Source organism: Dermacentor silvarum, chromosome 3 (assembly GCF_013339745.2).
Source record: "Dermacentor silvarum isolate Dsil-2018 chromosome 3, BIME_Dsil_1.4, whole genome shotgun sequence".
Lineage (NCBI taxonomy): Eukaryota > Metazoa > Arthropoda > Arachnida > Ixodida > Ixodidae > Dermacentor > Dermacentor silvarum.
This window is the reverse complement of record NC_051156.1, coordinates 103,642,261-103,665,407: the sequence shown is the minus strand read 5'-3', so window position 1 is coordinate 103,665,407 and position 23,147 is coordinate 103,642,261. Positions and strand designations below refer to the sequence as shown.

Sequence of the window (23,147 nt, the reverse complement as noted above, 5' to 3'; positions counted from 1 at the left end):
GGAATGCCCTTGCAGCGACTCCAATGCTCCCGAAAGTGATTCAAAGGAACTAACTGCACTCGTTCCTTGACTCGGCATTGAGATAAGCTGCGAGCGTCACTCGAAGCACGCGGATCGCGATCTGCAACAGCCAACACCGACAGCTAGAGGCACGCTTTCGGGAAAATGTTAACTGGAACGCCTCCTCCGTTCTTGTGCCGTCGTTTTTTTTTTTTTTTTTTGTTTTTTTTTTTGCGCTTTAAGTCGAGTATGAATTCTTACAAACTCGCCCAAATTTCAGTTCTTGCTAAAGGTAACACGTTTTAGGTAATCAAGCTATCTTTGACTGTTATTTTGTTGCCAATGTCTGCCTATCAATGTAGCCTATGTGAAATAACACCAGGGTACTTAGTACGACAATTTCTGACGAGAAACGTCTTTCGGTTCGATCAGCATAGAAGGCGGCTTGCTAAAACCCCATGTAACGACAGCATGTAATACTATTATCGCTTTTATCATTGTAACCGTAGACCTTACTCTGGTATCGTTGCGTAGAGGAAAGAAGCCATTACTCGATCATGCATGGGTCCCGTGCACAGATGGCGCCCTTGTCGCGCCACGCATGACGCCATCGGAACTAAATTTAGCCTCTCGCTCGGTGTTCAGGGAGGCATAACTTCATAGTACGTTTATCGATTCGAGCAGAAGTGGTCGTGCTTGAGAGCGCTCACTCAGCCATATAGCAGGCATCATCCCTCTAAATCAAATCTGTGCTCACAAGAGGTTATAAGGCTAACAAGTGTGCAACTTGTTGCACAGATTTGACGGTTATTCGGCTATGGCGCCCCCGCGTTCGACACATACAGTCCAGAAATGGCGTGAAGACACTCAGGCAGCAAGACGGAGCGATGCCAATTCTGGTCTCTTCCTTAATCTATACTCAGAAAAGACAGACACACACACACTTTCACTTATTAGAGTGAACCACTTTTCCAAGGGAGCTGTGATGACTGCTTTGAAATGGCGGTGCAATAGAACTTCTGCTAAGAGGTTTATTAGCAATGAACGCAGGCGAACGGGGAGCAGTCACAAGCGTTCGGCCAAGGACAGCAACCACGAGCTCAAGCCGGTGGCGATGCCGCTGAGGCGCAAGCTACTCTTCTTCATTACAATCACCCTCCGCAGAAAAAGGTGCCATCCTGGCGGCTTAAGGCGAAGACACTACTATTGGGTCGTAGTACGGCTTAATGCGGCAGACGTGGACAAGTTCGCGGCCGCGATGGCGAAGGTCTGTAGATGGCGTGAGGGGCTCCACGAGGTAATTGACGGAGGACGTTTGCTCCAGAACGCGGTAGGGTCCGACGTATTTTGCGACAAGTTTTGCGGAAAGGCCGGGTGTCGTAGCTGGTACCCGAAGCCAGACCAGAGAGCCAGGGGAAAAAGGTGGAGAACGGTCAGCAGGTTGACGGGATTGCTGCTGCCACTGGTCCTCGCTGGGAAAAGAGCGTGCAAGCTGGCGGCATTCCTCAGCATGTCGAGCTGCTTCAGACAGCGGAGTACTTTCAGACGCATCAGGTTTATATGATACATATATGATACAGGTTATATGATATATGTTTATACAATATGAAAGAATTGTATCAAACGTATTAGATGGTTCTCGTCCATATAAGAGAAAGTACGGGAAAAATCCAGTAGTTGCTTGGGCCGCAGTATTGCGGTTAGTTTGCGGATGGTACGCTGTACTTGTACGGTGAACGATTCGGCATTGGTCGAGTAGTGCCTTCAAAGCATCGGAAAGATGCTTTGAAGGTGGGGGCTGAGCTTCTATCGCTCAGGAGTTCGCGAGGGGCACCATGGCGCAGAACGAAATGGCGTAACAGAAACGATGCAACATCGCGGGCGGTGGCAGTCGGCAGAACGGCTGTTTCAGCATAACGGGTCAAGTGATCCACTGCAACAATAATCCAGCGGTTCCCTGCCGGAGTAGATGGTAGCGGTCCGTATATGTCCGTATCGTGGCTGAAAGAACTTTTTGAAGCGACCGAGATGGTCGCTTTTCGCACGGGGGGCAATTGACACAATGACGTGGGGCTCCCGCACCGCGGGATTGCTAGCGCAAAGGTCGGCGCCATGAAAGACGACGAAGCGCGTAGGCTGCACGCTCTACTTCTGGCCCGCCATTAAAGAGAAGTGTCTATTTTTTCAAGACTCCGTCTTCGATCTACGTTACAATACCAACACGATCAAAGGGTCGACTAGGGCAGGGAAGGGGTTGGGACGGGTAGACTTGTCCGGGAGGTTTTTTCGGCGTTGGCACTGAGCACAGGAGCCAATGAACTTTCGCACGTAGTTATAGATGCCGCGCCAATAAAATCGGAGGCGTAGTCGAGCGGAGGTCTTGAAGAGGCCGGCATGCGCGCACTGTGGGTCTGCGTGGAAAGCTTCGCAGATAACGTCACGGAGATGGCGGGGTATCACGAAGAGCCACTTGCGACCTTCAGAAAGGTAGTTATATACGACGATAAAGAAGGTCATCACGAATGCAGAAGTGGGTAGCCTGGCAGCGAAGAGCGCGAGATGGTGAAGAGGTGGATGGATCAGAAAGGATGCTGATGAGAGCACTGATCCAGGGATCCTTGCGCTGCTCGGACGGCATGTTGCGCAGTGCATGGGATTAAAGTGTGGGCCCAAGGGCGGATAGGCAAGCGCTGTCAGCTGAGACCGGTGAGCGAGAAAGGGCGTCAGCGTCCGTGTGTTTGCGGCCGGAACGGTAAAGAACGCGGATAGCGTACTCCTGTAGCTTAAGGGCCCAGCGAGCAAGTCGGCCAGATGGGTCCTTAAGGGTGGACAGCCAACAAAGGGCATGATGGTCAGTGACGACGTCGAAAGTGTGACCATATAAATAAGGGCGAAATTTCCAAAGGGCCCAAATAATGGCTAAACACTCTTTCTCTGTAACCGAGTAATTAGCCTCGGCTTTTGTCAGAGTGCGGCTCGCGTAGGCGACGACATATATTCATCGAACCCCGCTTTCCGTTGCGCGAGTACGGCGCCGAGTCCGACGCCGCTGGCATCGGTGTGGACCTCGGTGGGGGCTGCAGGGTCGAAGTGACGGAGGATAGGTGGCGAGGTTAGCAGGCGGCGTAATTTCGTGAAGGCGTCATCGCAGGCGGGCGACCAAGCTGAAAGTACTTTGTCGCCGCGTAGAAGGTCTGTCAGGGGTGCACTTATGGAGGCGAAATTTCGAATGAAGCGTCGGAAATATGAACATAAACCAATGAAACTTTGAAGTTCTTTAACGTCGTTGGTTTGGGAAAGTCGGCGACTGAGCGGAGCTTGGCTGGATCCGGGAGAATGCCGTCTCGCAAGACAACATGGCCAAGAATGGTGAGCTGTCGGGCACCAAAACGACATTTGTTTTAAGTTCAGTTGAAGTCCCGCATCAGTGAGGCATTTCAGAACGTGCTCGAGACGGCTGAGATGTGTGCGGAAATCAGAGGAAAAGACAACTACGTAATCCAGGTAGCACAGACATGTGTTCCATTTGAGGCCGCGTAAAATATTATCCATCATCCTCTCAAAAGTGGCTGGAGCGTTACACAGGCCGAAAGGCATCACGGTAAATTCGTATAATCCGTCAGGTGTCACAAATGCTGCTTTATGTTGATCAGATGGTGCCATAGGGACTTGCCAGTATCCGGAACGTAAATCCAGTGAAGAAAAGAACTCCACTCCCTGCAAACAGTCGAGAGCGTCGTCGATGCACGGTAACGGGTAAACGTCCTTGCGTGTTATCTTGTTCAGACGTCGGTAGTCGACGCAGAACCGAATAGAGCCATCCTTTTTCTTAACAAGAACGACCGGTGACGCCCAGGGACTGTTCGAAGGCTGTACAACGCCGCGCTTGAGCATGTCATCAACCTGGTCATCAATTACACGGCGCTCCGAGGCGGATACCCGATAAGGGCGTTGCCGTAGAGGTGCGTGACTGCCTGTATCGATCTGGTGAAAAACGGTCGACATGCGACCCAAACCGGAAGCAAGGCTGTCAAAAGAAGCGCGGAACTTCTGCAGGAGAGTGAGCACCTGGCTTCTTTCGGAAGAGGGCGTTTCATCGTCAATGGAGCGGTGGAAAGCGTCGAAAGGAGGAGAAGGAAAGCGTCACTGCCATCAGAGATAGCGGCGCCGGACACAGTCACAAGCAGGGAAGAGCACGGAGGAACGGCATTGTCTTCGGACACCAACAGTTTAGCGCTAGAAGGGCGGTTGACGATTGTCGCGAAATCGTGAAGCGCAGAAAGTTCGAGCTCGGCGTGACAACAGTCAATAATGGCGTTATTATTTGCAAGGAAGTCCCAGCATAATTTATTGTCATGGGAGCACGACGATTTCGACGGTATACAGAAGTCCTTGAATGAAGACTCGAGCAGTGCAAGCAGCGAGAGGCGTAATGTTTTCAGCGTTCGCGGTTCGAAGGGAGAGGTCGGCTAAAGGCGTCAGAACTTTTCTTAGTACGCGACAGAGTTGGGCGGAAATTACGGATACGGCGGTTCCTGTATCGACAAGTGCCAGAACGGCGATCCCTTCGACACACTCTTCAATTACGTTGACTGGAGAGGTACGAAGACTTGTGCATTGCGACGGGGACGCAGTTGGTGCCTCGGGAACTGCGGCCATCAGTTTTCCTGCTCGGCGGGTCCGGGTACGCAACACTACATTTGCTAGTAGGTACAGCGTTTGACCGCTGGCGCCACGCTGCGCCGCTCGCACGTACCGCGTTTCTAGGTGGTTCCGTTCACCGAGGGCGCTCGAACGCAATTATATGTTTTGCACGAATGCAACCCTTGGAAGCGTGGCTGTATGGCTGAGTGGTTACGGCGCTCGCTTGAGATCTTGTGTACGCGGGTTCGAAACCCGCTCTGGCTACTTTTTAGGGGCGAAGCTCCTTATAGCGGCACCCGTTCGTCCCCGTCGTAGTAGGTAGCCACGTCTAGTTTTAGGGGCGAAGCTCCTTATAGCGGCACCCGTTCGTCCCCGTCGTAGTAGGTAGCCACGTCTAGTTTTATGAATTGCTCAATAGATGGCGTTGTGTGTCCGTATATGTATGTATACCCATATATACATATATATGTATACGTATAGTATAACCGGAAGCCCACTTCCGGTTCCGCTTCCGGTTCCGGAAGCCAGCTTCCGGCTTCCGGAGAACGCTTCCGGCGTTTTATGAAAAAAAAAATCCGAAAGTTGTGTCCGTAGCGCGGAATCGAACCAGGGACCCCTCGCTTCGGAACGCGCGGCGCTAACCACTACGCCACGAAGCGCACATAGACACACGCACCACGATGACAATAAATACCCAACATTAACGAAAGGCCGCGTTTCTAGCGCGTTTCTAACGCGTTTGTGCTAGCGCGTTACGGCACGTGTAAAAGGCTGGTGTAAGACGCTGTGGCCTCTCCGCCTTACCTTCAACGCGTTTCGAACGCGCTGCCCAAGGCGGTGGCAAGTCAAGTTCAAGTCGAGGAGCGCTTATGAATACGGGGGGTATACTCTCTCAGCAGTCATGTGATGGCGTCGGCAAACGCGGTGCACGTTCCGGCATGTGTAAATGGCAGCGTAAGACGCTGTGGCCGCTCCCCCTTACTAGAGAGTACTGCACGTTTCTAACGCGTTTGTGCTAGCGTCCCCTTAAGCGGGAGATCCGATGATTCCCTCCGGAGCTTCGCCCACTCATCATCATTCACCCCGTGGATATGCTGTGATTTTTTATGAATTGCTCAATAGATGGCGTTGTGTGTCCGTATATGTACGTATACCCATATATACATATATATGTATAGGAGGGTTGCACTCTACGTCATCCGCTTGGGGCGCTAGCGGCGTCCGCGGCTGCCGCCATGTTGGAGGTCGGCATTCCGTTTGCCCTTTCGCGACGGCGAGCGGTTGTGTCCGTGGTATATGTCTCGACGGGCGAAATAATGAGATTTAGTGCCTACGCGCATGACCTCCGGGGTCCGGAGAAAACTTATGAGCAAAAAGTTCATTTTTGCGGCGGCGTCGACCCATATATGACTACGACGGCAACGAAGCAGTGTGCGACGTGAACCTTCTTCCGCGTGTGGAGTTACTTTCACGGACATAAAAGACTGCCTCGTTCACGGCACAGGTTTCGTGACCAGGGACGAACTAAAGGCCTACAAATCGATGGAGGCCCACACCTATCTCACAAGTGGATGGGTGCAACAGCCACGGGTGAGGGACCTCGGAGACAGCCGCCGCGTCGTCGTCCGAATCAGTTTCGGCCATTGCGTACAAAAGGGCGTCCTGGGAAACGCAACCAGCAGCGATTTCACTGCTAATATGCTTAGCGGACTACTTTCTCAACCAACCAGCGACGTAGCCCGCGCTCGTCTACCGATGTGTAAACAGTCGGTAACACGCCGCAGCTTTACACAGCACCTACCTAAAGCAAAACCGCTCCGTCAAATCTTGCATATGTTTTGCAAACTTAACGAAAATAAGGTATTTGCCACACAAGCGATAGTGATTTATCGAACTGTCTAAGTCTGTAGTTATTACTTTACTGCTAATGCGCTTAACCGATTGTTTCTCGAGCAGCAGCCTGCGACGTAGCACGCGCCCGTCTCCGGCTGCGTAAACAAAGATGTTTAACACGCCGGGAAAACTATAGCGTTTCACGGCAGCTTAAAGCAAAAGCCGACCGCTTTGACATTGCTCGAAAACATACCGGAAATGAAGTGTTTACCGCACACGCGGTAGTGGGTTAAAGAGTTTTCCAAGTCCCTCCGATTGATACGCCGGAGCCACTCCGCTCTTCGTCGCTCTGGGACCTCTTTCGTATGCTTGCATTGGTTGACGACTTTTGGGATGCAGAAAAAGCCGACATCGGAGGCGTTCTGATCTCCGGGCTTCTTTTTGGTGTGGTTGTTGCAACCAAACACGGCACAGTTCACCATTTTCCCTGAAGCCCTACCTCAACTCCCGTGCTATCGTACTTCGCTTTCCCCGCGCATACGTTCGTTTGGCTTGCCGGGCGACCGGAATCATGGTGGAGCAGTCGTTTCGACGCTGGCGCCATCTAGGGGGCGCCGTCCTGTGAAACCCTCCTATACGTATAATATAACCGGAAGCCGACTTCCTCTTCCGGTTCCACTTCCGGTTCCGCTTCCGGTTCCGGAAGCCAGCTTCCGGCTTCCGGAGAACGCTTCCGGCGTTTTATGAAAAAAAAATTCCGAAAGTTGTGTCCGTAGCGCGGAATCGAACCAGAGACCCCTCGCTTCCGAACGCGCGGCGCTAACCACTACGCCACGAAGCGCACATAGACACACGCACCACGATGGCAATAAATACCCAACATTAACGAAAGGTCGCGTTTCTAGCGCGTTTCTGACGCGTTTCTGCTAGCGCGTTACGGCCCGTGTAAGAAGCTGGTGTAAGACGCTGTGGCCTCTCCGCCTTACCTTCAACGCGTTTCGAACGCGCTGCCCAAGGCGGTGGCAAGTCAAGTTCAAGTGATGATGATAAGTGGTTCTTGAGGGAAAGGGAAAGGTTGGCGCTATCTTCTGCAGCCCTTGAGGGAGCACGGCTCAGCGCCAAGTCGAGGAGCGTTTATGAATACGGGGGGTATACTCTCTCAGCAGTCATGTGATAGCGTCGGCAAACGCGGTGCACGTTCCGGCATGTGTAAATGGCTGCGTAAGACGCTGTGGACGCTCCCCCTTACTAGAGAGTACTGCACGTTTCTAACGCGTTTGTGCTAGCGTCCCCTTAAGCGGGAGATCCGATGATTCCCTCCGGAGCTTCGCCCACTCATCATCATTCACAACGTGGATATGCTGTGATTTTTTTTAATATCACGCTTTTCCCTTTTTTTCTCTCACTGTTTGCCAGCGCGGTCGCTTGAACCACGGCGCCTCGGCGGCAGCCGTGGTGCCGGGCGCCGACGCGAAGCGGCGGTCGTTGGGGTGTTGCGGAGCGCAAATAAAAAAATACTGCTCCAGTCAGGTAGACTGCTCCCTCCCTGATAGTGAGATTATATTTGGATCATCAAAACAGTGATGCGTTTATAATACCACCGATCCCAACAGCAGGCTAAGTCACCACCAGCCCAGCGTTTTCTCCGTCAACGCCTCCTCCGTTCCAACGGCGGCGGCTCGAAACATGGTACGCGCGAGCGACGCAGCCTGGCGCCAGCGGTCAAACGCTGTACCTACTAGCAAATTGAAATACGCGTCCGGTGCGGCGACGCATCGGAGAAAGCGAGCGACGACGTGGAGACGGTGAGCGGTGGGTAGACTCGGGTGTGAGATCAGGGCAAAAAGAAGAGAGAGGAAGGCTGGAAGGCGAAAAGGAAAACTGAGCGGGGAAAGGTGGCGCTCGCCAGATGTTCGGAAATAGAAGCATGCAACGACGGCAATGGCGCGCCACATGACCAGCAGCACCACAAGCAAAACATATTGGACGGTCATCGAAGGCGCGCCATTGTTGGTGATAAGTTCCGACTCGTGGCTGAGAAGTCGGAAAATGCCGTCGGTCTGGTAGCGGCATAGGTGGCGGCGAAAAGGTCGGTGGTCGATGCATAGGGGGCGGCGAGAGCGTTTGTGGACGAGGCCGGGCTACTGCTTCTGCGTACGTGAGAGGTGCAGTGACTGGCGTCGGATCACGGGCTGGAGGAATTGCTTGGGAAACTTGCTCCTGGATGTAGTCGCGGATCGTAGGCGCCAAAGCGGGTGGTGGTTCCGGGACGCAAGACATCAATGATAGCTGGGGAGTGACCTCTGCTCGAACAAATTCCTGAATCTTGAGTAACAGAGGAGCATGGTCGTCGCCAACTCCAAGGCTGGACAGAGAGTCTGCGGGCGCAAGGGGACGTCGGGTGTGAAGCCGTTGCCTGCGCAACTCGTCGTAACTCTGGCACAATTCTATCACTTCGACGACAGTGCGAGGACTCTTCGATAATAACATTTGGAACGCGTCGTCCTCAATACCCTTCATGATATGTTTGATCTTCTTCTCCTCTGACATCGACGCGTTCACCCGTTTGCAAAGGTCCACAATGTCCTCAATGTCCTCAATGTATCTCGTGAAATTCTCTCCGATCTCTTGGGATCGTGTACGCAAACGGTGTTCTGCACGGAGCTTTCTGACTGCTGGCCGACTGAAAACTTGGGTAAACATGGCCTTGAACACCAACCACGTAGTGAGGTCGCCTTCATGGTTTAAAAACCATAGTTTCGCAACGTGCGACAGATAGAATGCGACGGTTCTCAACTTGGTAGCATCGTCCCAATGGTTATGGGCACTCACTCGCTCGTACGAGTAGATCCAATCTTCAACGTCTTTTTCATCTGTGCAGGAGAAGATAGGGGGATCTCGCAGACGCAAGGCACCGGCACAAACCAGGGTGGGCGGCGCCGGTGGAGGAGTTGGAGGAGTGCTGCTTGCATCGTCAGGCATGATGCGGGGTAGAGTGCGAATCCGAAGTTCCAGGGTGGTCGAAACCCAGCAACCGCCACCACTTGCTAAGAGGTTTATTAGCAATGAACGCAGGCGAATGGGGAGCAGTCACAAGCGTTCGGCCAAGGACAGCAACCACGACCTCATGCCGGTGGCGATGCCGCTGAGGCGCAAGCTACTCTTCTTCATTACACTCGGAGGCAAGTGGAGGGAGATGCACACCTCTTTTTGAGTGAGTGCATGTGTTGTGTAGGACGCGAGCGTGGCTGTAAATCAGCAGACAGAAGCGAGTAGTGCGTCCCTGAAGAACAAGCAATAACTGAACTTTATTTTCTAATCGTACAGCCTCTACGGCTCGGTTACGCACCCTCGCACCACTTCCCTTTCCCGCACACAACGCGATAAAATTTTACCGAGTCAAAGATGGGATAGGGCGTCTGGCTGCTGCTGTGCGACCGTGAGGCCGCCACATCACTTCCCCTCCTAGTGAGTTAACGAACGTTCATAGGACGATTTAAATTGTTCACAAGTCCATACGACGGGGTGCCCTGGAGACTCGTCCAATGCGTGTCCTTGTGACTTGGCGTGTTTGAACGAGTAGAGCCTTGGAGGGCGGTGTCGCAGATGGCGTTGCATGTGAAACGGTGTCTGTATCTTCAATGTGCATGCGCTGGCTTCAGCCGATCGAGTGCTACCACTTCGTGGCGACCACGCACGTCGATGATGAACTGCTTGTTACCTCGACTCAGCACTCGGAATGGCCCGTTATACGGTGGTTGGAGTGGCCGATGAACTGCGTCATGGCGCAGAAACACGTGGGTGCACGAACCGAATTTTGGTGGTATGTACACCGCGCGTGGCGCTGCCCGTCGCGGTGGCGTAGCGCGAAGGTTTTCCATTATGTCTCGTAGGCTAAGTGCGTAGGCTGCGGTAGCTGTACAGTCGTCTTGCAGACTGCCCGTGAAGAATTCTCTTGGAAGGCGCAGTGTTGTTCCGTAGACCAGTTCGGCCGCGCTGCAGCCGATGTCTGTCCTGACAGCTGTCCGGATTTCCAAGAGAATGGGTGGTAGTGCCTCCGTCCAGTTGCGCTCTTCTGTTGCGGTGAGCGCAGACTTGAGCTGGCGGTGGAAACGCTCCACCAGGCCGTTGCTAATCGGGTGGTAGGCGGTTGTTCTGATGCGAGAAGCACCAATGAAACGTGTAATGCTGGTGAAAAGTGATGATTCGAACTGCCTTCCACGGTCCGTTATTATTATGGATGGTGCACCGAAACGAGCAACCCAGTGGTGCAAAAATGCGCAGACAACCGTGTCAGCAGTGATATCCGCTATAGGTAAGGCCTCCGCCCAGCGCGTGAATCTATCAATGCACGTCAGTAAATAGGCATGCTCTTGGCAAGTCGGCAGAGGTCCGACAATGTCGAGGTGGACTTGGTCAAAACGCGGGTCTGGAGGCACGAACTTTGCCAACGGGGTCACAGTATGTCGATCAATTTTGGCACGCTGACATGGTATGCATTCTCTTGCCCAGAAACGCACGTCTCGGTTGATACCTGGCCAGATGAACCTTGCTGTGAGCAGCTTTTGCGTAGCTTTGATTTCAGGATGTGATAGCGTGTGAACAGAAAGAAAAATGCGGCGACGTAGATTGGCAGGCACGAAGGGGCGTGGGTTGCCCGTGGAGGTGTCGCAGCAAATCTGGTCGCCTGAACCCGGAATCTGCATCCACTGTAGTTTGAGGGCCGTTTTCGTTGTTAGGAGGCTTTTTAGCTCTTCGTCTTCTCTTTGGGCTGCCGCCAGCGCGTCGAAGTTAACTCCTCCTGGATCATTGACGAAGTTTATAGCACTCCGCGACAGGGCGTCGGCAACGACGTTGTCGCTCCCTTTTACGTGGCGGATGTCTGTCGTGAACTCTGAGATGTACGCCAGTTGCCGAAGTTCACGGGCCGTGTGCGTGCCACCGTCCGAACGCATAGAGCGGAGAGCATAGGTCAGCGGCTTATGGTCGGTTAAAATGAAGAACTCGACGCCTTCCAAGAAATGCCGGAAGTTGCGTATACTTGAGTAGACGGCTAGCAGTTCGCGCCCGAAGGTGCTGTAGCGGCGCTCAGTAGGCGTCAGCTTTCTCGAGAAGAATGCCGTTGGGTGCCATATGTGCCGTTGCTTAGCTGTTGCAACACGGCGCCGATGGCTATGTCTGAGGCATCGACCATTAAACACTGGGGAATTCCTGGCTGTGGGTATGCCAGGAGAGCCGCATTTGCCAAGGCCTGCTTGCTTTGGTTGAAAGCCCCTTTCGCTTCTTCGCACCAAGGCAGGTCATTCGAAGATCCTTGCGTTGCCTTCAGCAGTCCGTGAAGTGGTTGTATGATATGTGCGCATTTAGGCACAAAGCGGCGGTAGAAGTTTAGCAATCCGAGAAATTCACGTAGTTCGCGCTTCGTGGTTGGCAGTGGAAACTCTTGTATGGCCTGCACTTTAGATGGGTGTGGCCGTACTCCCGAGTTCGAAATGATGTGGCCCAGAAATGATAACTCAGGCACGCCGAGTTCACTCTTGGCCGCATTGACGATAACGCCGTGCTCAGATAGGCGCCTAAAAACAATCCGCAGGTGCGCTTCATGTTCTTCTGGGGTGGTGCTCGCGATAAGCAAATCATCCAGGTAGGCGTGACAAAAATTCAGGCCCCGTAGAACACCGTCGATAAATCTTTGGAACGTTTGACCCGCATTGCGAAGGCCGAATGGAATGCGCAGGAATTCGAATAGACCAAAGGGTGTAGTGATAGCAGTCTTGGGGACGTCTTCCGGTGACGCGCACGAGATCAATTTTTGAAAAAATCTTGGCCCCATGCAGACCTGTCGGTATGTCATGAGTATGTGGCACGGGACACTGTGAGTATGTGGTCGGGCGTTGTGACACTGTTCAGCGCTCGGTAGTCCCCGCAAGGACGCCAGTCACCCGATGATCGCTTAGGAACCATGTGAAGGGGAGAAACCCAAGGACTGGAAGAAGGTTGGAATGATGCCCAACTCCAACATATGGTCGACTTCCTGTCTTGCCACCATTAGTTTTTCAGGCGATAATCGACGTGGTCGAGCGTGAACCGGCGGTCCAGTTGTGGTGATGTGGTGAAACACGTCGTGTTTTACTTGGGATTCCACTTGGCGCTGGTGTGTCAGGTCAGAAAATTCGCTGAGTATGGAAGTGAAGCGAAGTGGGCCTGCTGGCTTGATCAGCGTAGGGCTGAGCGGCGTATGTCTTGAAGGCTTGCCTTTTACATCGCTTTGTGACACATGGTCATGTAGCCTCCGGTTACTCACGTCGACTAACAGTCCAAAGTGGCGCAGAAAATCCTCCCCGAGGATGGCGAATTTCACGTCGGCTAGTATGAAGATCTATCGTAGCATTCTCTGCAGGCCCAGACTGACGGTTAGGGAGCGGTTTCCGTACGTGGCGATTGCCATGTTGTTGACTGCTTGCAGAGGCGATGTGTTCGGGCGCTTGCGGTCTACGGGCGATGCTGGGAGTACGCTCACTTCGGCGCCTGTGTCGATGAGGAAGCGGAAGCCGGTGTTGCGGTCGGTTAGGAAAAAGACTGATAAGCGACTTTCTTGGATGGCAGAAGCGCTGGTCGCCTTCAGCGCCTGCCCGGGGCGTTTCCCGAGAGCTCGCAGGGTGGTACGCATTTGCGTGCAGCATTGCCGAACTTGCGATGGTACCAACATAGTTTTTGGCGTTTCGTAGGCGATTGCGGAGCACCCTGACTGGTTGACCGTGACGCGGTATGGAGGGCGGCCACGGAATCCACGAGACGCGAGATTTCGTTCTTCATCTCTTGAAGCTGTTCGTGTGGAGACGGTTCGCTTGTGATGGCCGCGACAGATGTGGGAGTTACCGCCATGAACTTGTCGGCTAACTCGGCCAGTTTGGATAGATCGTTTTCATTTGAGGCAGTCATGACCATTCTGACGTTCGGGGCAATTTTCTGTAGAAACATTTCTCGGAGCAGCAGGCTGTCAAGACCGTCCACTTTGCTGCCCAATAATTGCTGCATGTGACGCAGCAGCTGGCTTGGCGTTCTGTCGCCGAGATTGGCTTCATGAAGAAGCTGTTGTAGCCGTTGGCTTTCTGAGGGCGTGATCCTGCGAATGAGTGTTGCCTTCAACGCCTCGTAAACGTTGTCTGTTGTTGGAGAAAGAAACAGGTGTCGAACTTCGCTAGCGGTTGTTGGGGGCAGGCTGCTCACCACATAATGGTATTTCATGGAATCTGCTGTGATGCGCCGTGCAGCGAATTGTGATTCTATCTGAATGAACCACAATGCAGGATCTGCAGTCCAAAACGGAGGCAGTTTGACGTCGACGCCGGAGAGTGTCGGAGTTTCGGTGCCTTGAGGTGTGTCCATAGCCCTTGCTGCTCGTCCGGGTCACCAATGTTGTGTAGGACGCGAGCGTGGCTGGAAATCAGCAGACAGAAGCGAGTAGTGCGTCCCTGAAGAACAAGCAACAACTGAACTTTATTTTCTAATCGTACAGCCTCTACGGCTCGGTTGCGCACCCTCGCACCACTTCCCTTTCCCGCACACAACGCGATAAGATTTTACCGAGTCAAAGATGGGAAAGGGCGTCTGGCTGCTGCTGTGCGACCGTGAGGCCGCCACACATGCAAGCTGCATGCGTTTGCATCTACAACTATTCAGTCAGAAGTGCAGAACGTGCAACACTACTCTCTGGTATGTGGATGCGTGTAGTGTAGTAGTGCCGCAGTTTACTTGACGCTAGTCTGACGCAACTTTACATCTGTACGAAAACACTTATTGAGTCATCAACAAACGTGACTTAGCAATGAGGAAGTAATCATGGCAGGTCGTTTCCTGTACTGGGACACAACCTGCAGGTTCGCCCACACAAGTTGCGCGAGCAGTCCTCGAAAAGCTTCCAGAATTCATTCATCCTCGAAATAGACGAAGTCGTTCCAAAGCCCAGGCATTACGCGAACATCTACTAAATAGTTAACAGGCTGCAATAAACTGGCCCCAAGGCCACGACTACCGTTAAACAGTAATTTTTACAGATCTGTAGAGAGAACAGACGCGTGAAAAGTACGGGCCTTCCCATGTTCATATTACACCGCATGTCGGTTTCAGTCAAGCACCAACCTCTTAATTAAACACACCTCGGTTTTACGGCACAGTCTTTTAAGTTCACTTGCCGTAGGAATCGAACTTTCGGTGCAGCGCTGGTGTGCGGTTGCCAGACCAGAACTGGCAAGACACCGTTCGGATTATTGGTGCGCCAAGTCTATACGTAGCATTGGGCCCTTTCTTTCGGTTATAGCGCATGCACGCAGACTAACGACGAACGTTCAGGGCTACACAGTACACAGCCTGCGGCCTTAAGCTACGTAACACGGATAATGACAAAACGCAGCGTTAACGCGGTTCGTCTGTATTGACCATAGCGGAGGACGCAGCACGGGTTGTTCTCGGGGGCGTCCTCTTCGGCAGCGGCTCGATTGCCGAGCAAGCCGCACCACTGCAGGCACGCTCAGTGCCGCTTCACCGGCACCACCTGAAGCAGAGCCACGCTAGAAGACTGACGCAAGCCCAGTTGTAGCACGTCGCGACGACGTCCAGGAAACGGCACACAATGCACTTGTCCTGCAGGAGACCTGCGTATGGCGACAGTTCAACAAATTTTGGACCATGTTTCTTTCAGTCGAGCTGAAAGAAAGGGCGTTTCGAACGCTCAAACCTACACCAGTACGAATGACTCCGGAAACTGTTTTAAATCTTCGACAGACACACATAAGACTGCTTAGCATGCCCATACGTAATTAGTAAGCAAGAACACTTAAAGTAGAGTGCAATTGAGCTCTCTCCTGCATTCTAACTGCACCTCGGTAAGGCGAACTGAAAACGCGCCAAGCGTCTCAACGCGCTCGTTCGCCAGTGAAGAGTTCATACTCGTACCCGCCGGGGTGGCTCAGTCAGCTAAGGCGTTGCGCTGCTGAGCACGAGGTCGCGGGATCGAATCTCGGCCGCGGCGGCTGCATTTCGATGGAGGCGAAATGCAAAAATGCCCCTGTGCTTGCGTTGTAGTGCTCGTTAAAGAACCCCAGGTGGTCAAAATTAATCCGGAGGCCTCCACTACGGCGTGCCTCATAATCAGAACTGGTTTTGGCACGTAAAACCCCAGAAAGAAGAAGAAAGAAGAAGTTCATAACTCGAAGGACAGCTCAGCGGCGTTCAATTGGCCATAAATGATTTTATTGCGATAACAATTACATGAACACTCCAGGTGAATTTCTGCCGTCGGCGTCGCCGTGATATTCCGCATAAAGTCCAAGGGCGATAACACCGTCGCCGCGCGCCGTATGCTGCAATCCGCAGTTGTTGCACTTCGGCAGCAACAGCGGACTGCGCGGCCGCGACCGAGGGGAGCCGACGATCGCGGTTCAATCTCGCTCGCGCAAGGGAGGAAAGTGGCGAGGCAGCGTGCTGTCTTCCGTCGTGCGCATGGTCCCGGGAGGAGGGGCGTCGGCGCTGTACTATAGCAACAATTGCGTTTTCCGTCGCCACGCGCGGTAGCGCGCGCCCTATCTTGAAAGCGAGCTCCAGAGTGTAGATGTGGCGATGGCTCATACTTTTCTCCGTGCTCTGTTCTCGCCGCTGAGTTTGCGTTTAAACGATAGACAGTACGAAGGTGACTTCGCTCGCTGCTGCTTCCGCGCTTCCTCACGTCAGCGTTTTGACAGCGAGTGTCCACGGTCATCGAGTGAGTACCTCCACCACTTATAAGTAGGGCTCCGTGTTTTCGGATAAATCCAAAAAAAAACCTATAAACACTCGCCGGTAAAATTTTTGACAATTCGGATTTATCCGATAAACTCCGATTTTAACGGCCACATGACCCTGTTTCGTTCTATATCGAAAGGGCATGTTCTAAGCAGTCATTGATACATCGGCCGGTTTGGCCGATAGGAACTTTACCTCACGTCAGCAGTATCTCCTAGACCACACACATCGTACATTAGACAAATGGCTTGTCGTGCACGGAGCAAAAGACGTATAATCGCCCAACGACTGTCGCAGACCTTCATAGATACCACGCTGCTGTCGCTGAAAACTGGAGCCAGACAGTTGAGAGGAACCTTTTCGATGAAATCCAGTACAGCAGTGAATCGTTTTGGTATAGTGTTAGAATTCTGAATCTAAATGCGAAGCATGAGTTACCCCGCGCGTTCGAAACCTATGCGCCGATTTTTAAGTTAGTGTTTCTTGAAACTAACGACATGAGCCAACTCATGAGTGATTTTGCGAACTATCAGAGATAATAATCAGTAACATTGTTGAACTCCTGTCACTTTGGAGACTTCACACTGTCCAGTGGCCAATGCGTTGTCGCTGCGCACTGAGTCTTCTAGCGCAAACGTTGAAAGGGCATTTTCAAAGCTGAGAATCGTCTATCGAAAGGAGCCTGCTTCCATCAGTGGCAGCAACCTCGTAAAGTATGATAGCGTCTATTACAACAAGCTTTAAGGTTGTATAACTGAACAACTGAACAGGTTGTAATACGTGCAAACGTAGGTGTTTTGTATTCAAGTATTTTTGCTTGTGTGTACATGTGTTTGTCCGTTCAAACCTTCCAGACAACAAAAATACGCTTCGTGTGTTCTGATGTTTTCGTGTTCAGATATCACTTCATCTAAGTTTTTGGAGAATTGAGAATAATGCAAAATTTAACACCGAATTTCGGAGAATTGGGGATTTACGAGACATAAACTCCGATAAACTCCGAATTTCTGCCAGAAAATAAACTCCGAAAAACATCCCTCCGAATTTCAAGAAAAATAAATTCCTAAAACACGGAGCCCTACTTATAAGCAACCGCTTCATTCCAGCCGAGCTCGAGCTGTCATATTCGTACATATGCTCGTAAAATACCGCCAACATATTTGGTGATTGGTGGTTGCGCTGCAAAGGTCATACACTCAAGAACACTAACACAAAATACGAGACGATAGCGGACCTTGCGCAGTAACAACTGTTTATTACGTTCGTCATACATATATACATTAAATTTTTTAAAAGATCACGTGTGCAGGTGCAGATAAAAGTTGTGATGGAAAACGTAGCAAGTGTTAAACCACATCAGAAAGCGCATATGCCATACAAAACACGTGCCTCAAAGACATGCTACAATAGACAATATGCAGAAGTCCGTAAGCCGGCTTTCCCACACAGCTACTCTGACCTAACCAATATGACCACGTTCCCGCTAGTAGCGCTTTAAAGCTCAGACACGCGTTTTGAAAGCTTGGGCAGTGCACGGAATTGACGGTGGCATGAATGATGTCACCATCCCGCATGTTGACACTTTAATTGCGATCTTGGTTACGTCTAGTATGGAGTGTAGTGAAGCGCACTTGTAGGTTTTGTATATCCTCTATTGTTATCATCCTGGGCAAAACTTGTTATTGCGATAGCAATAGGTGACCCGTAAAAGAGGGAGGGATTCTGGGATGCGCCGTCTGCTCGCTGTTTCCGGTTCGAGGAAGCGCAGCCGCCGCCACCGCTTCGCCGTTGAAGCATATTGATGAGCTTGCAGTCCGGCTTTGTCACACTTGAAGATTATCCGGTTGTTGGCGCCTAGCAAAACCATGGTCGGCTGTTCAGCCGCTGGCTGCTCAAATTCAAGCGTTAAAGGTAAACTCATGTAACTACTGCCTTGCAGCATCCCTTGCTGAGTCAGCTGTGCACAAGCATCAGAGGCATGGCTGCCACTTCCAAAACTGAAACATCAGTGAACAAAAAGAAAATCAACGTACAGTGCCACTTATCAGTAGGCGATGAGCTGTGTAAGGGCCGACACGGAATGATTCCCCAAGATATTTCTTTCTCTAGCATAGACTCAAGCAACAATAACTATTTCAGTACTCGCATACACATATTGACCCTTTTCGCGGAGCAGTTTGTTTTAGAGAAACGAGATGGCGCTCACGGTGGCGCGCCATACCTCTCCTCAGCGACCGCGCACGAATACGAAACCATTACCGCTTCTACCTTGCTTCTGTGCGATCAGCTGTCGGAAATGCAACTCAGTTTTCGCTAACACACTGTGCTCCAATCATGCTAGATTGAATCGTGTGGATTGGAGACGTGTGCAGTAGTTGGCTGCAAAAATAGTGAGTGGCATGTTAAGGAATAGAATGAATCTGTGTGGCCAAGTTCGTGGACCGCTGCTGCAACTGTCAAACGTGTTACCGGCACTTCGTGATGTACGGCTTTCCTCGAGGACACAGAAACTTGCTCATCCGCCAGCCTTGTATCGCTAACCTTCAAAGAAAGGGCTTCATCCCCAGAACGTCGGCAAGAGTGAGTACCACTCGTTAACCAATGACAAAGTTTCGCGCACGTTATCTATACACATCTGTCCCAAATGGCAGGAAAAATTACGCCCACTCTATCGCCGACGTATCAAGAATAAGTGAATGGGCGCACACTTGAATATATGCGCGCTGTATAGGCACAATAAATGACGGACACCTATGGCGCACGAATGGTCGAAGCTGAATGATTTGTGACGGTCCACAAGAGCAAGCGAGTTACTAGTTGTAATATATATTTGCTACAAGGTATTACAATGTACAAAACCGCTACGTTTCAAGCCTTGTGCGCAGCAAGAATAAATCTATCGGAACTGAGCACACCCGCGAGCGATTAGGCAGGAAATAATCAGAATGTGGCCGCACCGAGGAACTTCACTGAGTCAGAAACTGACAAGCCACTGCTTCAAAATATTTGCCCGAATAACGAACAAAGAGCAAAACACACTAATCCTGACTGAATTCATCATCGGAAAGCTTGGATAGCTTGGAATACATTTTTAGCCCCGCTTTTAGAACAAGCACCATATACGCTGCTCAATTGCGCCGTTTGGACATAGCTTAATCAGCTCCGAAAGCGCTTTTGCGTGTTCTCTAAAGCTGTGATCAAAGCTTCGTGTCGTCCCCCTAATCTCCGTCTACGATATCTCCGAAAACAGAGGTTTTCAAGCCGCGCCAGCGTCATACACTTCCATAGTAAACAAGGAGGCAAAGGAGTAAGTTGAGGCAAGCAATGGACGCGTCACCACGTGATCAAACATGGTAGCGCCCACGGGATCGCCGCGAAAAGGGTCAATAGAGGCATTATGAAACATGGTTTTACGGCGCAAATCTAAACGGGACGCAGAGAGACACATACATAATACTCGTAACCAACTAGCCCACCTTAGTTCCTTGAACACAGATAGAGGTAATGCGCAGCCGTAATATGTCAGTGATACGGCCATTTCCCCATCTTGTTGACAAAAAAGCGAAAACTTCTAACTACGTACACCTCGAAATGAACCTCGAGTTTCGACCAAGAAATGCCGTTGACAGCGCGCTGTTTTCAAACATTTTCAGCACTTCATTTTCTAATTACGCTAGCTGGGCCGTTACTAACGATAGCGGTTGCAGCGAAGATCACAGGGCTTGTATTTACCAGGCTACTATAGCCATCGCCTCAGCACCCGATTTTCTAAGTAATGCTTCTACACGCTTGATAAATTATCGATTAAAGATAGCTTTTTCATTTGTCTGACTGACCCGCAGGCAGAGCAGCCAGTGACGGTGCGTCCAAGCAGCGGCAAATTTCGTAGAGCTAAACCTGGCAAAAACAAAAAAAGGCTGCCGAAACGAAACCCAGAGTTCGTTTATGAATAAAAGCGTATCCTCGCCTTTCTTGGCTCGCCATGGTCGCGCCCAGAGTGAAATGAAAGCAAGAAATCAGCTGCTTGAATGGTACGACATTGCTAGTCGACAAAGTGGACGGAAAGCTTCGCACGACTGACAGTTGAAACCGCGTAGAAAAACACGTGCGCCGGGCATGCCGCCGATGCCGCCGCGTCGTCCATCGAACCCGAAGCTGCTAGCAGACGGCGCGCCCCACAATTCCCTGCGATTGCCCGTTTTACGGGTCAATATGTTAACCGTCGGCGTCGCCGTGATATTCCGTATAAAGTCTAAGTGCGATTACAACGTGGCCGCGCACCGTATGGTGTTGGTGCGAGGAAACGCGTGCGAGGGTGAGCCGAGGATAGTGCCTTTATCTCGCGTCTGCAAGGGCGCAAGGCGGGGAGGAAGTGCGCGGTCTTCCACCGCGTGAAAGGTACCCGGGGCCTTCTACTCCGTTGGCGGCTGCGCATATGGTGCGTCTGAACGCGGCCGTGCGGGCCCTATCTTGAAAGCAATCTGCGATGAGTACTGCGTCTAGGTGCGCCAAGGGCTCATAGCTTCGTGTGCGCTGTGTTACCGCCCCTTAGTTCGCATGGAAGCGAAAGGCAGCACGAAGGGGAATTCACTCGCTGCTTCTGCCACTCATCATCACGCCAGCGTTTTGACAGCGAGTGTCCGTGCTCAACGAGCGAGATGTGTTCATGTTTGCTTGTGTGCGCGTGACACCATGCTTGTTAATTCAGTTAGTAAGCGAATGTTAACTGCAGTTCATACTGCCAATAAACTTCTAACATTACGCGTATAGCTGTCTAATAAGTTGCGATCTCAATCAATGGCTCCCTTTTCGGGCGAAACTGCGACTTCTTTGTGTTTTATTTTCTGTATATTTTTTAATTATTATATATGTCGTCCTTTATAGATAAACAACTACATAGACTCGAGCAGAGGCTGTCAAAAGGTTCCTGATGCCATGGCTATCACTGGTGGGAACTTGATGGTGGTATCGACACCCATTTCTCGTTTCTTGCGTCTTTTCTCGCTTTCCAAGCCTCTTCTCACGGTGAGGCAAGTCGCTTTCCTACTTCACAAGCCTACTACTACAGGTTAGCTTAATATTCTTCGTCAGCGTTATTTTCAAGTGTTGTATTGCCTTCTGCAGAGCACCGGTCTTGCGAAGCAGCCTCGTACGCTGTTTCTCTTCCACTCACCGTAGTCCTCAGACATGCGTTGGCGCTTCGCGCCGGTCGCCGACGTCATTTCGGCCAGGTACGTCACATAGTCGCCGCTTCGTTTGCGGATGCCACTGCTGGCACCGTCAGCGGCGAGCACCTGGTAGCTACTGTGCTGGCCGTGCTGCGCCGTGGGCTCGCTCCAGGTTTCTGCGGCGTTTTCCCCAGGCAGGGTGAAGATCAATCGCCGACGCGCTCGGCTCGGGGACGCGTCCTCCGGGCTCGGAGAGTTAAAACTATCGTCAGGCGGTCGCATGTCGAGCCTGGTGTCGCAGACAGACTGCAGCCTGTTCCGTTGCAGGCGATGATGACGATGACAACGATGATAATGATGATGAACCCAGACGTTGCGACACACCCACAAGGAGTACGGATCGGTCAAGAAGCGGGCGGTAGAACAATAAAATGCTGGTGGGGAATGTTCTCTGTAATGTGCGACGAAACAAGGGTAGACAAGCCCATATCTGTCTGTTCGCTTTCCCTTTAGTGATGGTTCATGCCCACTATGGTGCTTTAGCCAAGATTCAGGTGAAATGAGAAGAAGGCGTTTAGTTCTGACAGGAAAACAACAAAGCGATGACCCAAGTGCGGCTTTCCATATTCCTGCATATCAAAGACAGAAGTCACGAACTGCGTCTACATTATCAGAATTGTTCGGAATTATCAACTGAGCCACAATATTTATTGCCGAGTGGGACCGCAGTCGACAGTGAATGGTAGCTTCTGACTTTAAGGAAACCCTAGAAGTCACAAAGGAATTTCATTTTCTCGTAGATGCCTTCATTCACCATTTCTTATGCCGTTTTTATGAGGTCCGTTTTCAGTGGCTACTAAGCCACGTGGGTATAGCAGGAAATCAGGCGGCAGACAGACTAGCTACTGCAATGCACGCACTGAGTACCCTGACACCCGCAACATTTACTACATCAGAAGTCAAGAATTTTTTTCGATTAACATTCGATGAACAGGCAATCTCTTCACTCCTTTATAGAGTTTACCCACTCCTGCAGTTTTCACTGAACTCAAAGATTGACCGCACGTTTTGCACGCTCCTCCGTCGTCTACGCTTAGACGTTATACACTCTTCACTTTTTCTGTCGCATTAAAAAAAAGACTATGCCCACATTATAGCTTCTCTGATAACCTCCGCGCTTCAATGGATCTTATAATCAAATAATTCCTTCAATATTGCCTGCAGCGGGTTCGCCTGTGTCACCCTTTGAACATCCTTGACAAACTTTCCCTCACAACAATATTCTTGGATCGTGGTAAACCCCTGATAGGCAGAGGCGTGCCCTGACCACCCCGCGACTTTTTATTGCGATAGCAATTATATGGACACTCCAAGCGGATTTCTGTCGTCGGCGTCGCCGTCGCCGTGAGGTTCCGTATAAAGTCCAAGGGTGATAAAATCGTCGCCGCGCGCCCTATGTGCGAGTGAAAGCACGCGAACGGATGTGCGCTTTCACGGAGAGCGAAAGCACGGCGGAGAGCAAACGCGACCGTCACGCGAAAGGCCGTGGGGGGGATGGGAGGGAGGGGGGGGACGTCGTGATGTGGCACCAACGGCGCAAGGGGAACTGGCGACTTAGTCTCGCACGCGAAAGGAGAAAAGCGGGAAGGCAACGCGGGAGGAAGGAGGTGCGGCTTCTGCGCTGCCCGCAACTGCGCACTTGTACTTTGCGCGGCTGCCGCC

At 51.6% G+C, this 23,147-nt stretch overlaps 1 protein-coding gene across 1 annotated transcript; it reads right to left on the bottom strand.

The window, feature by feature from the left end:
• Positions 1-15,015: 15,015 nt before the first annotated feature.
• LOC125943920 (uncharacterized) lies at positions 15,016-21,998 on the bottom strand. The gene is made up of 2 exons (XM_049663487.1): positions 21,431-21,998; positions 15,016-15,131 (listed from the first exon to the last, which is right to left on the bottom strand). The coding sequence occupies exons 1-2, from the start codon at positions 21,705-21,707 to the stop codon at positions 15,019-15,021; spliced, it is 390 nt and encodes a 129-aa protein (XP_049519444.1). The 5' UTR covers positions 21,708-21,998; the 3' UTR covers positions 15,016-15,018.
• Between the last annotated feature and the right edge of the window lie 1,149 nt (positions 21,999-23,147).

Excerpts from the sequence above, each read along its gene's own strand:
- LOC125943920 (XM_049663487.1), bottom strand. The coding sequence starts at position 21,707 with ATGCGACCGCCTGACGATAGTTTTAACTCTCCGAGCCCGGAGGACGCG. Across the intron at positions 15,132-21,430 it reads ACGCATGTCTGAGGACTACG|GTCTCCTGCAGGACAAGTGC; the intron begins GTGAGTGGAAGA and ends CGCCATACGCAG.